The 13,205-nt window shown below is 38.1% G+C and overlaps 1 protein-coding gene across 7 annotated transcripts in view; it reads left to right on the plus strand.

Moving 5' to 3' along the window:
• Nucleotides 1–9,677, plus strand: part of KIF20B (kinesin family member 20B) — an 85,658-nt gene extending 75,981 nt beyond the window's left edge. For all 7 annotated transcript variants that reach the window (XM_027597175.2, XM_027597177.2, XM_027597179.2 and 4 more), the window contains 2 exons: nt 7,444–7,586; nt 9,435–9,677. In XM_027597175.2, coding sequence (XP_027452976.1) covers nt 7,444–7,586; nt 9,435–9,512 — 221 coding nt within the window. In that variant the 3' untranslated portion in view covers nt 9,513–9,677. The remainder of the gene's footprint in view (nt 1–7,443; nt 7,587–9,434) is intronic.
• The last annotated feature ends 3,528 nt before the right edge of the window (nt 9,678–13,205 follow it).

A 13,205-nucleotide genomic window follows, 5' to 3' on the forward strand; every position in this document is an offset into this window, starting at 1 on the left:
ATGTTTCTAGGAAGAAGTTGCTGCGGCTAAGGTCGAAGAGGTTGCTGCCTGTGTTCTCCTTTAGGATTTTGAAGGACTCCTGTCTCACATTTCAACCATTTGGAGTCTATTTTTGTGTGTGGTGTAAGGAAATGGTCCAGTTTCGTTCTTCTGCATGTGGCTGTCCAATTTTCCCAACACCATTTGTTGAAGAGACTTTTTTCCATTGGACATTCTCTCCTGCTTTGTCAAAGATGAGTTGACCATAGAGTTGAGGGTCCATTTCTGGGCTCTCGATTCTGTTCCATTGGTCTATGTGTCTGTTTTTGTGCCAGTACCATACTGTCTTGATGATGACAGCTTTGTAATAGAGCTGGAAGTCCGGAATTGTGATGCCGCCAGCTTTGCTTTTCTTTTTCAATATTCCTCTGGCTATTCGGGATCTTTTCTGGTTCCATACAAATTTTAGGATTATTTGTTCCATTTCTTTGAAAAAAGTGGATGGTATCTTGATGAGGATTGCATTGAATGTGTAGATTGCTCTAGGTAGCACTGACATCTTCACAATGTTTGTTCTTCCAATCCATGAGCATGGAACATTTTTCCATTTCTTTGTGTCTTCCTCAATTTCTTTCCTGAGTATTTTATAGTTTTCTGAGTACAGATCCTTTGCCTCTTTGGTTAGATTTATTCCTAGGTATCTTATGGTTTTGGGTGCAATTGTAAATGGGATCGACTCCTTAATTTCTCTCCTTCTGTCTTGTTGTTGGTGTATAGGAATGCCACTGATTTCTGTGCATTGATTTTATATCCTGCCACTTTACTGAATTCCTGTATGAGTTCTAGCAGTTTGGGGGTGGAGTCTTTTAGGTTTTCCACATAAAGTATCACATCATCTGCAAACAGTGAGTTTGACTTTGCCGATTTGGATGCCTTTGATTTCTTTTTGTTGTCTGATGGCTGTGGCTAGGACTTCTAATACTATGTTGAATAGCAGTGGTGATAGTGGATATCCCTGCCGAGTTCCTGACCTCAGGGGGAAAGCTCTCAGTTTTTCCCATTGAGAATGATATTGGCTGTAGATTTTTCATAGATGGCTTTTATGATATTGAGGTATGTACCCTCTGTCCCTGTACTCTGAAGAGTTTTGATCCAGAAAGGATGCTGTACTTTGTCAAATGCTTTTTCTGCATCTATTGAGAGGATCATATGATTCTTGTTCTTTCTTTTGTTAATGTATTGTATCACGTTGTTTGATTTGCGGATGTTGAACCAACCTTGCAGCCCAGGGATAAATACCACTTGGTCATGGTGAATAATCCTTTTAATGTACTGTTGGATCCTCTTGGCTAGTATTTTGGTGAGAATTTTTGCATCCATGTTCATCAAGGATATTGGTCTGTAATTCTCCTTTTTGATGGGGTCTTTGTCTGGTTTTGGGATCAAGGTAATGGTGGCCCCATAAAATGAGTTTGGAAGTTTTCCTTCCATTTCTATTTTTTGGAACAGTTTCAGGAGAATAGGTATTAAATCTTCTTTAAATGTTTGGTAGAATTCCCTGGGGAAGCCATCTGGCCCCGGGCTTTTGTTTGTTGGGAGATTTTTGATGACTGCTTCAATTTGTTTAGTGGTCATAGGTCTGTTCAGGTTTTCTCTTTCTTCCTGGTTCAATTTTGGTAGTTGATACATCTCTAGGAATGTACCCATTTCTTTCAGGTTATCTAATTTGCTGGCATAGAGTTGCTCATATTATGTTCTTATAATTGTTTGTATTTCTTTGGTGTTGGTTGTGATCCTTCCTCTTTCATTCATGATCTTGTTGATTTGGGTCATTTCTCTTTTCTTTTTGATCAGTCTGGCCAGGGGTTTATCCATCTTGTTAATTCTTTCAAAGAACCAGCTCCTAGTTTCGTTGATCTGTTCTACTGTTCTTTTTGGTTCTATTTCATTGATTTCTGCTCTGATATTTATTCTTTCTCTTCTCCTGCTGGGTTTAGGCTTTATTTGCTGTTTTTTCTGTAGCTCCTTTAGGTGTAGGGTTAGGTTGTGTATTTGAGACCTTTCTTGTTTCTTGAGAAAGGCTTGTATTGCTATATACTTTCCTCTTAGGACTGCCTTTGCTGTATCCCAAAGATTTTGAACAGCTGTGTTTTCATTTTCATTGGTTTCCATGAATTTTTTTAATTCTTTAATTTCCTGGTTGACCCATTCATTCTTTAGTAGAATGCTCTTTAGCCTCCATGTATTTGAGTTCTTTCCAACTTTCCTCTTGTGATTGAGTTCTAGTTTCAAAGCACCGTGGTCTGAAAATATGCATGGCATAATCCCATTCTTTTGGTACTGGTTGAGACCTGATTTGTGACCTAGGATGTGATCCATTCTGGAGAATGTTCCATGGGCACTAGAGAAGAATGTGAATTCCGTTGCTTTGGGATGGAATGTTCTGAATATGTCTGTGAAGTCCATTTGGTCCAGTGTGTCATTTAAAGTCTTTATTTCCTTGTTGATCTTTTGCTTAGATGATCTGTCCATTTCAGTCAGGGGGGTGTTAAAGTCTCCCACTAGTATTGTATCGTTATCAATGTGTTTCTTTGCTTTTGTTATGAATTGCCTTATATAATTGGCTGCTCCCATGTTAGGGTCATAGATATTTACAAATGTTAGATCTTCTTGTTCGATAGACCCTTTAAGTAGGATATAGTGTCCTTCCTCATCTCCTATTACATGTTTTAAAGACTTTGTTTTAAAATCTAATTTGTCTGATATCAGGATTGCCACCCCAGCTTTCTTTTGGTGTCCATTAGCATGGTAAATGGTTTTCCACCCCCTCACTTTCAATGTGGGGGTGTCTTTGGGTCTAAAATGAGTCTCTTGCAGACAGCATATCGATGGGTCTTATTTTTTAATCCAATGATAGCCTGTGTCTTTTGATTGGGACATTTAGCCCATTTACATTCAGGGTAACTATTGAAAGATATGAATTTAGTGCCATTGTATTGCCTGTAAGGTGACTGTTACTGTATACTGTCTGTGTTCCTTTCTGATCTATGCTGCTTTTAGGCTCTCTCTTTGCTTAGAGGACCCCTTTCAATATTTCCTGTAGGGCTGGTTTCGTGTTTGCAAATTCCTTTAGTTTTTGTTTGTTCTGGAAGCTTTTGATCTCTCCTATTTTCAGTGACAGCCTAGCTGGATATAGTATTCTTGGCTGCATATTCTTCTCGTTTAGTGCTCTGAAGATATCATGCCAGTCCTTTCTGGCCTGCCAGGTCTCTGTGGATAGGTCTGTTGCCAATCTAATGTTTCTACCATTATAGGTTACAGATCTCTTCTCCTGAGCTGCTTTCAAGATTTTCTCTTTGTCTCTGAGACTTGTAAGTTTTATTATTAGATGTCGGGGTGTTGACCTAATTTTATTGTTTTTGAGAGGGGTTCTCTGTGCCTCCTGGATTTTGATGCCTGTTTCCTTCCCCACATGAGGGAAGTTCTCTGCTATAATTTGCTTCAGTATACCTTCTGCCCCTCTCTCTCTTTCTTCTTCTTCTGGGATCCCAATTATTCTAATGTTGTTTCATCTTATCGTATCGGTTATCTCTCGAATTCTGCCCTCGTGATCCAGTAGTTGTTTCTCTCCCTTTTTCTCAGCTTCTTTATTTTCCATCATTTGGTCTTCTATATCCCTGATTCTCTCTTCTGCCTCATTTATCCTAGCAGTTAGTGCCCTCATTTTTGATTGCACCTCATTAATAGCCTTTTTGTTTTTGACTTGGTTAGATTTTAGTTCTTTTATTTCTCCAGAAAGGGTGTCTCTAATAACTTCCATGCTTTTTAAAGCCCAGCTAGTATCTTTAAAATCATGATTCTGAACTCTAGGTCCGACATCATACTAATGTCCGTATTGAGTAGGTCCCTGGCAGACAGTACTACCCCTTGTTCTTTTTGTTGAGGTGATTTTTTCCATTTTGTCATTTTGTCCAGAGGAGAATAGGTGAATGAGTGAAGAAAATGGTAACAGGGTAACACTGTCCCCAGAAAATATACTCTAAACAAATCAGAAACGACCTGAAACCAGGGGAAAAGAAAGGGAAAGAAAGAAAAAAGAAAGAAAAAAGAAAGAAAAAGAAAAAAAAAAAAAGATAAAAACAAACAAAAACAGAACAAAGCAAAAAAAAACAGAATATGATCAGGCTGGTGTATAGATCAGTGCCACACGCTAGATTCTGGGTGTATTTTCGTCTGTTAGAAGAAAGTGCCTCCTAAAATTTTAAAGAAAGAAAGACTTAAATAGGTACAAAATAAGGGTTGATACAGTGAAGGGATGGAATGTGACTGTAAAGATGAAAAGTATAAAAAGTTTTAAAAAAGAAATTGGTAAGAAGGTGTTTGAAAAAAGAAAGAGGACTAAAAAAAAGGGGGAGAGAATGTGATCAGGCAGGAGACTAGAATAAAGCCATACCCTAGAGATTTAGGGTATATTTTGATCTGTTAGAAGAAACTGTATCTCAAAATTTTAAAGATAGAACAACTTATATATATTTGCCAAAAATAAAGGTAACTAATACGAAGGGATAGAATATGACTCTAAAAATGAAAAATGAAAAATATTTTTTTTTCAAGAGGGATTGATAAGATGTTGGTTGAAAAGGAAAAAAGAAAAATTCAAAAACAAAAAGACAGTTAAAAAAAATTAACTTTGAAAGGCTAATGAATCATGGTAAAAAAGCCATGAATTCTATGTGCAGTAGTCCCCTAGCTCTGGAGTTCTCCCGTTCTCATTGATCGGTAAACTTGGTCTTGGCTGGCTGTTTGTGCTTATCATCTGGGGGAGGGGGCCTGTTGCTGTGGTTCCCAAATGTCTTTTCCGGAGGCGGAATTGCCCCACCCTTGTCGATCAGGGCTAAGTAATCTGCTCGGTTTTGCTCTGGGGAGCTTTTGTTCCCTGCAAGCTTTCCATACAGTGTTGGAGGACGAGAGTGAGAATGGCGGGCTCCCAATCTCCGGCCCGGAGGAGCCAAGAACTTGGGGCCCCGCTCCTCAGTGCGCCCCCAGAGAAAAGCAGTCAGTCACTCCCATCTCTCCGGTCTCCGGCCGCACTCCGTGCTCACCCGGCCTGTGACCGAGCGTTTCTGTCTCTAGCACCCGACCCCATGTGGAGTCTCCAAACCCAGCAAATCCCTGCGGTGTGCTCCCGCGCCGCTCCTCCCGGGGAGGAAGGGGAGTCTCCCCGGCTCTGCCGCTTGTTGGGTCCCTTCTGGAGGAGCAGTCACCTGACTGTTTGGCCAATCACAGTTTATGGCAACCCGGATCTGAGAGCCTGTGCCTCAGCTCCGTCTCTGCAGCCGGCTTCCCTGCTCCGATACCTGGGAGCTCTGCTGCACTCAGGCACCCCCGGTCTTTCTGTGACCCCAAGGGTCCTGAGACCACACTGTCCCGCGAGGGTTCCATCCCCCGCTTAGCCACTGGAGCGACGTCCCTCAGCGGAGCCGACTTCTAAAAGTTCCGATTTTGTGCTCCGCGGCTCTATCACTTGCCAGAAGCGGCCGACGGAGGCCCCCTCCCCCGCCGTTTGTCCTCCCGAATATCACCTTGGATTCACTTCTCTGCACGTCCTACCTTCCAGAAAGTGGTCGCTTTTCTGTTCAGAGAGTTGTTGCTATTCTTTTCTTCGATCTCCTGTTGAGTTTGTAGGTGCTCAGAATGGTTTGATCCCTATCCAGCTGAAATCCTGAGACCAGACGAAATCCAGGTCTCCTACTCCTCTGCCATGTTGCTCCCTTCTCCCTAGTGTGGATTTTTTAAAAATTTATTTCTTGGAGTATAAGATACCCCTATTTTGGATTATAAGTATATTGTGTCTGTTGTTGATACCTTGGAAATGTTGGGGGAAAAATAGAGATTAATTTTTCAAATTCTGTTCTTGATAACCACTGTTATTTCATTCCTTCGTTCACTGGTTTCCCAACTTTTCCCTCTTGTCTGTCTCCTGTCCATTCAGTGCATGGCTGCCAGTGATCTTTTCAAAGTGCAAATTGAATTATTTAAGCTATAATTTTTGTTTTCTTATCTTTTGCACTACAGTATAAGCTTCATGAGTGCAGTGTCTGTGTGGTTCCCATCCTCAGGTCTTAGTACAGTGGCTGGCACATTGTAGTGAGGAGTTTGGTGGCTCCCGGCCAAAATCCTATGTGTGACTTTTTTAGTTACAAAAGCTTTACCTGTTAGGCCTCATGGGGGAAAAGCTGCCCTCCCCACACTAAAGGAGAGCAGTCTCTGAAGAGAGTCACAGTCAAGGACTCAGGACCCTGGCCAGCTATGCCCAGATCCATATCTGTAGTCCTAGCCAAGGTGCCTTCATTCAGAGCCTCTTTACCGGGGGGTCTTTAGCAGAGAAATTCCTCAGGCACCTCTGCCTAGGACCTTATGACGGGAAAGGGGAGGGAACCTTAAAGACACTTTCTCCTCTCACTTGACTTTTCCACTCTTAGCCCTTCCTTCTGGCCTTCAGCTCCAAGGTCCATAAAACTGCAAGTGCAAGAACTTTTTGTTCAGTGCTTCCTTGGCAGGGGGCGAACCCCACTTCAGTGCTGATCTTCCTGACCTAGAACACACATGGGGAAAGATGGAAGGTGGGGGTGGGAGTTGGCACTTTCTCAGGTTTTGCCTCTTGCTTATTCTATTGCAGTAAGTCGTTAAAGGCTTAAGTGTTGCTTTCATTTTGGCTTATTGACTTACCTGGCTCCTCTGACTTCGGGCAGCTCAGCTCTTTCAAGCCCAGCTCAGCTCTTTCAAGCCCAGCTTAACCCTTGACAAGTAGACTTTAGCATATTTCCTTCAATGTTTTTTCTATTTAAAAAATATATATAGTTGATATTATATGTATAAGGATTTTCTACCCAGGAGGTTTCCCAGATGGAAATATGTTTTCTATTAAAATCAGTATGTACCTGTTGAAAGACAAACAAATGTATAAAGTAAGAAATTAAAATTTTTATTCCACTTCCCAGAAGCAATCAACTATTAATTTGATTTACTCTGTGTGTGTGTGTGTTAACGATAAGCAAAGGGCTCACAATTCTAAACCTCTTTCACTTAATATTTATTGTGGATATCTTTACTTATCAGTGCTGCTGCATGGTCCAGGCTTTTTTGCATAACAGCATAAGCCTTTTCAAGTCATTAAAAACACCTGAGTTTTATCGGTTGTACTGTAATTTACCAAACCTTTTTTGACATTAGCCAAATGATGTTTTATTTATTTGCTTTTTTGTTTTTGCTGTTCATTATTCATGTGTTTATGAGACATTTAATTTTTTCTTTGTGAATTGACTATTCATGTCCTTTAACCATTTATAAGTTGCAGTGCTTTTTCTCTTTAATTTGGTATGTTTTTCTTTATTAAGGATTTCAGACCTTTCCAGTTAAGAAGTTATTTATTTCAGTATTTAAATAATATATATTTTTTCACAGCAAAGAAGATAATTGAAACAATGAGCTCTTCAAAGCTCTCAAATGTAGAAGTAAGTAAAGGAAATATGTCTCGACCAAAACGGGCCAAACGGAAATTATACACAAATGAAATTTCATCTCCTATTGATATATCTGGGCAAGTGGTAAGCTACTCTTTTTGGCTTTCTTAAAAGTAAAACTGTTCATGTTTTTTTTAATTTGGGAGTATTCATAACAATCTGAATTTTATAATGGTTTGAATTTTTATTCTTTAGATCAAATCTTTTGGAATATGCTTTAAATGTTATACTTTTGCTATTTGATGTGTTAAATCTGTAATAATTGTAAGTGCTGCATTAATGTATACAAGTGTCACATATTTACATTTGTAAATTAATCAGAGAAATTTTAATTTCATCCGTAGAATTATCACTGTTTAGTAATTTATTTGCTTCTAACCCCTATTTTTCTTACTAACTTTATTACAAGAGTTGTACAAATCTGGCCTAAGTGGGCCCAGTAAAAATGCAGAATTGACATTCAGTCATTTCCTCCCACCTTTCCTCTAAGCCTTCCAGGTTCTTTTAAGAAAAGACTGTAGTTTGTCATCCTGGCTTGATGACTCATTCTCTTCACTCAGAACAGTCTGTGCTATTACAGGGAAAGTTCTAATTTTCCATCATGCTTGCATTTGCCTAGCGGATGAAAGGGATGGTAGAAAAGTAATTTAAGGAGAAGCCTTCCACAGGATGTGGGTCAGAGAAATCAGGGGAGAGACCTTCTGCAACAGTAGCTATCAGATACAAGACACTGAAAGGCAGGTGGTGAAGAATTAGGGTCAGTTAGGACATGCTGTTGGAAATACTATTCTCTTGGTCACTTTTCACTGTCTGATTAGTACATAATTTCTTCCCTTGGCTGAAGTCCTTCCTTTTCTTAGTTGCAGTATAATGCTCTTTCTACTTTCCTAAGTTATATACAGTAGTCCCTTCTTATCCTTGGTTTTGCTTTCCATGGTTTCAATGTCCTGTGGTCATCGTGGTCTGGAAGCAGATGATTCTCCTTCTGATATATTGTCAGAAGGTCAGTAGTAGCCTGACACTGTGTCACGGTGCCTACACGTCATTCACCTCACTTCATCTCAATACATGGCGATTTTATTATTTCTCATCATCACAAGAAGAAGATGGGAGAGTGCAGTATGAAAAGATGTTTAGACAGAAGACACAACATTCACATAACCTACTACAGTATATTGTTGTAATTGTTTTATTAGTGATTGTTGTTAATATAATTGTCAAACTTCATAAATTATACTGTATCATAGATATGTATATATAGGAAAAAACAGTAAACATAGGATTTGGTACTATCCTTGGTTTCAGGCATTCACTGGGCGTCTTGGAACATAAGCCCCACAGATAAGGGGGGATTATTGTACTTGTTGCTGCAAAATATCTTTTCTTAAAAATTATTTGAGTAATTACTTCAAGCTATATTTCAGTAATTACTTCAAATATTTCAGTAATTACTTCAAGCTATATATGTCCTGAATTCAATATAGGGTGTAGATTATTTTAATCCTATGTTAGGTAGTGTTGAAAGAATCTTTACAAAATCTATTACTTTAGACAATGCTTTTTATTATTTTTTAATTTTTTATTTATTTTTTAAGATTTTATTTATTTGACAGAGAGAGACACAGTGAGAGAGGGAACACAAGCAGGGGGAGTGGGAGAGGGAGAAGCAGGCTCTCCACTGAGCAGGGAGCCCGCTGCGGGGCTCGATCCCAGGACCCTGGGATCATGACCTGAGCCAGAGGCAGACGCTTAGTGACTGAGCCACCCGGCGCCCCTAGATAATGCTTTTTAATAGATTAGTATACTTCCTAGTCTAAAAGGACAAAAATACTATAATGTACCTATTATTCCAATTATGAAGCACCTGAATATATCTTACTAAATTATAAATAAGGCTTTATTTATAAAATGTTATGAAATTGTTAATTTCAGATTTTGATGGACCATAAAGTAAAGGAGAGTGATCATCAGATTCTCAAACGACGACTTCGAACTAAAACAGCTAAATAAATCACTTATGGAGACTGTTTTAATATAGGTTTTATGTTCATAATCATTGTAACTTGCATCCTGACTTTTCAAAGATAATTGTATATATTATGATGCATTAAATCCTGTGTATACATTGCTATTTTATACATAGTATAATTTTAATTCAATAAAGACAATAAGTCAGCCCCATTTGTTTACTTTTCTAAGACTTTTTTATAGTAGTTTTTTTTTTCTTTCTCTTTTTTTTAGTGTAGTTGACATACAAGGTTACATTAGTTTCAGGTATACAACTTAGTGATTTGACACGTTTATACATTATGCTATATAATGGTTTTTCAAACTGTATTCATTTTCCTTTTGTCCTAGGCATAGGATCAGTGAGGATCCTAGGAAAGATGCTGTTATTTTTGTTTTATTTTTTTACACACATCATAGGTCAGATATTTGGTTTACTTACATTTCATAGTGTCTTATGAATTGTTTTTTATTCATTTGTTAGGAAATACAACTGATTGTACATGTCTCTTTGGATTATAGCTAAGATCCAGGAGTGTGTACATGTCTTCTAGTTGCCAGAATTTGTAGGCACATAATTTAGAAAAGATCTCAAGTCTTTAATTAGAATGTCTTTTATTTGTTAGTGAGCAAATAGAGTTGGCTTTCCTTTTTTTTTGGAACACAGAAGATCAGAAGCAGATAGAAAGGAAGCATCTAGAGGCTGAAAAAGCACAGCTAGTTAGAAAAAATAGAATTTTAGACCTAGAGGGACCTTAGAAATGCATTTTCTTAATTTTACAGAAAACTGAGACCCCTAAAGTTTACTTTTCTCAAGATCATACAGCTAAGGTTTATTGAGCTTTGGTTTAAAGCCAGTAAGAGGCAAAAACCAAAGCAGAAGTCTTAAGAATTGTTGCCAACGGGGGCTTTTAAATCTTAAGAGCATACATTTATATATGCAAAACCTTAAAAGTTTCATTGGATTTTATCATTGTTTATTTTATGATAATGATGACCTTGAGTCAGAGAAAAAAGTTATCTTTAGTGTCTTGTTTAAGAGACACACCATGTTTAGGGAAAATTTCCATCAAAATAGTTCATTAAAACTTTTTAAGCACTAATTTTTTTTTTTATGTTACCTGGTTTCATTATGCTAAAAATAGATACACAGTTGATCTTCATTCACCGATTACGTTTGCAAATTTGCTTACTTGGGAAAATGTACTTGTCAGTGCTCTAGGCACTTTTGTAGTCATTCTCAGACATGTGCAGAGTGGCAAAAAGTTTGAGTTGCCCAACATGCATGTTCCCTAAGGTTGAACAAGGTGACACTACCTTCTTGTTTCAGCTCTCAGAGTGTAGAGTGTCCCAGAATATAGACTGAAATCAAGCCTCAACAAGATTTGTGAGGGAGGCAGAGTTTACCAAATTGGAAGGGCTTGAGAAACACCTTGTGCTTTCCAAAGATTCATACTAACAAAGTATAAAACCAAACCCACATAAAGTTGAAAGTAGTAATCAAAATGCCTCCTGGAACAAAAATCAGCACCCTTCAGAGGAAGATACAATACAGAGTCTCTGTAACGTATGTTTTATAATGTGTGATAGAGTCAAAACAAACCTTGACGTGGCCTATGTTGAATTTTGCAAAAAACTTTAAAACAACTCTTAATGTATGTTCAGGGATTTAAAGGAAATGTCATCTTAATGACTATCGACATAAGGAATCTCAGCAGAGAAATAGGAAGTATAAAAGATAAAATGGAGTTGTTACAACAGAAAAGTAAAATAAGTGAAATGAGAGATACACTGGATAGATTTAGCAGCAGGAATGTCAGAAGAAAGTGTCAGTGAACTTGAAAACAGATCAATTTAAATTGCCCAAACTGGGAGAAAAGAGGTTGAAGAAAGAACAGAGCCTCAGGGTCCTATAGAACAATATCAAATGGATTCACATGTAATTGGAGATTCATAAGGATAAAAAATGAAAATAGGGCAGAAAAAATATATTTGAAGAAAAATGGCCATTTTATAAGTTTTATGAAGAAACACTGGCTTTGAATCTCTGTAAACCCCAATAAAGATAAATCCAAAGAAGACTACACCTCAGAAGATCATATAGTCAAACTACTGAAGACCAACAATAAAGAAAATTTTGAAAGAAAAATCGGCAGTCTTAAAAATCATGAGAAAAACAACACAATGCATGTGAGCCACTGACTGGGAGAAATATAAGAATATATAAAATTGTAATGAGAGCACAACCAGCCCAATAAAAATCTGGTAAAAGAAGACTTGAACAGATCCTTCAGTAAAGAAGACTCAAGCAGTGGTCAGCATACATATGAAAAGACACTCAAAGTCTTTGGTTATCATGGAAGACAAAGCCGGAAGTAGAGGCAAAACTGTAGTGATTGCTTTGAGGCTGGGATCAGGAGATCGGGTCAGGGGACATGTGGAGTAAGTAGGAATCAGTTTGAGAAGCACTTAAAAAGGATGACCAGTTTGAATCTATCTTGATTTGAGTATCTTCTGGAATATGTAAAAGGCAGTAGATAAGATGTATTTTTCCATGCTCCATGTTTAAAGAACTCCTATAAGTGTATATATGACTTTGATGAATTTTCCTTTCAAGATTATCTAGTGCACATTAAGTAAATCTGTAATCAGTTGGAAAAAAAGATAGCAAGCTGAGAAAGAAGATCTTCACAAAGTCAGTTTTTATAAAATATTTTCAAAAAATTTTGCATCTGTAAATAATTTCAAGATTACAGAAAACTTGCATGAATAAAAATATTACATGGAATACTTAATCTTTACTCAGATATTCCTATTTTTTCAGCTTTACGGAGATCCAAGTGACAAAATTGTGAGATATTTAAAGTGTACAAAGTGATGATTTGATATATGTATACATTGTGAAAGGATCCCCCTCGCCATAGAGTTAACACGTCCATCACTTCACATACTTATCCCCCCCTTTTTTTGGTTCTCAGATTTAAGTTCTAGTAGGAAATTTCAGTTATACAATACAGTGCTGTTCAACAAAGTTAAAGTTTTAATGAGAGAAGATGAAGGGAAAAGCAGGGTTTGAGTGGGCACCTAAGATATACTAGGGCTCTCTGTTCCTAGATGACTGCTGACACTCAAGGAATACCCACCTTCATCGGGTTCTTGAGAGAATTAAATGAGAACAGATGTAAAAAAATTTGTAAACACCTAAGTTATTAAATTCAGATTGAGACCGCTTGACAGTTTTGCCCAGGGAGAGGTCTGATTGTGTATTTGCTCAGCACATTGTCTCATCATAGGGAGAGTCACACGAGAAGTAATTTAAATTTAGATTTCTTATATTCTTAGCATCAACTTGCCGAGTTCCCCTCTGGGAGGTGGAAAAAGGCCTCCGGAAGATTATATTATTTACCTGCTTAGATTGCTCTTTTTCCTTTATGGCAATCTTACAGGAGGGATGACTATCCAATATCATCACCAATTTAGAGCTTCTAACTCAGTGGATCTTAACTCTAGTTGCACATTAGAATTATGTATCTTAAAAAAACAAAAAGTACTGCTGCCTGGATCCTTTCTCAGACCTGGGGAGGGGCCTGGGCATCCAGATTGTTTCCAAGCACCACTGGTGATCAATCGTCAGGTGCAGCCAGGCCTGAGGACCACCGCTGACATCGCAAAGATGAGGTTGTCCACCAGATGGAG

The sequence above is a fragment of the Zalophus californianus genome, chromosome 15 (genome assembly GCF_009762305.2).
Source record: "Zalophus californianus isolate mZalCal1 chromosome 15, mZalCal1.pri.v2, whole genome shotgun sequence".
Classification (NCBI taxonomy): domain Eukaryota; kingdom Metazoa; phylum Chordata; class Mammalia; order Carnivora; family Otariidae; genus Zalophus; species Zalophus californianus.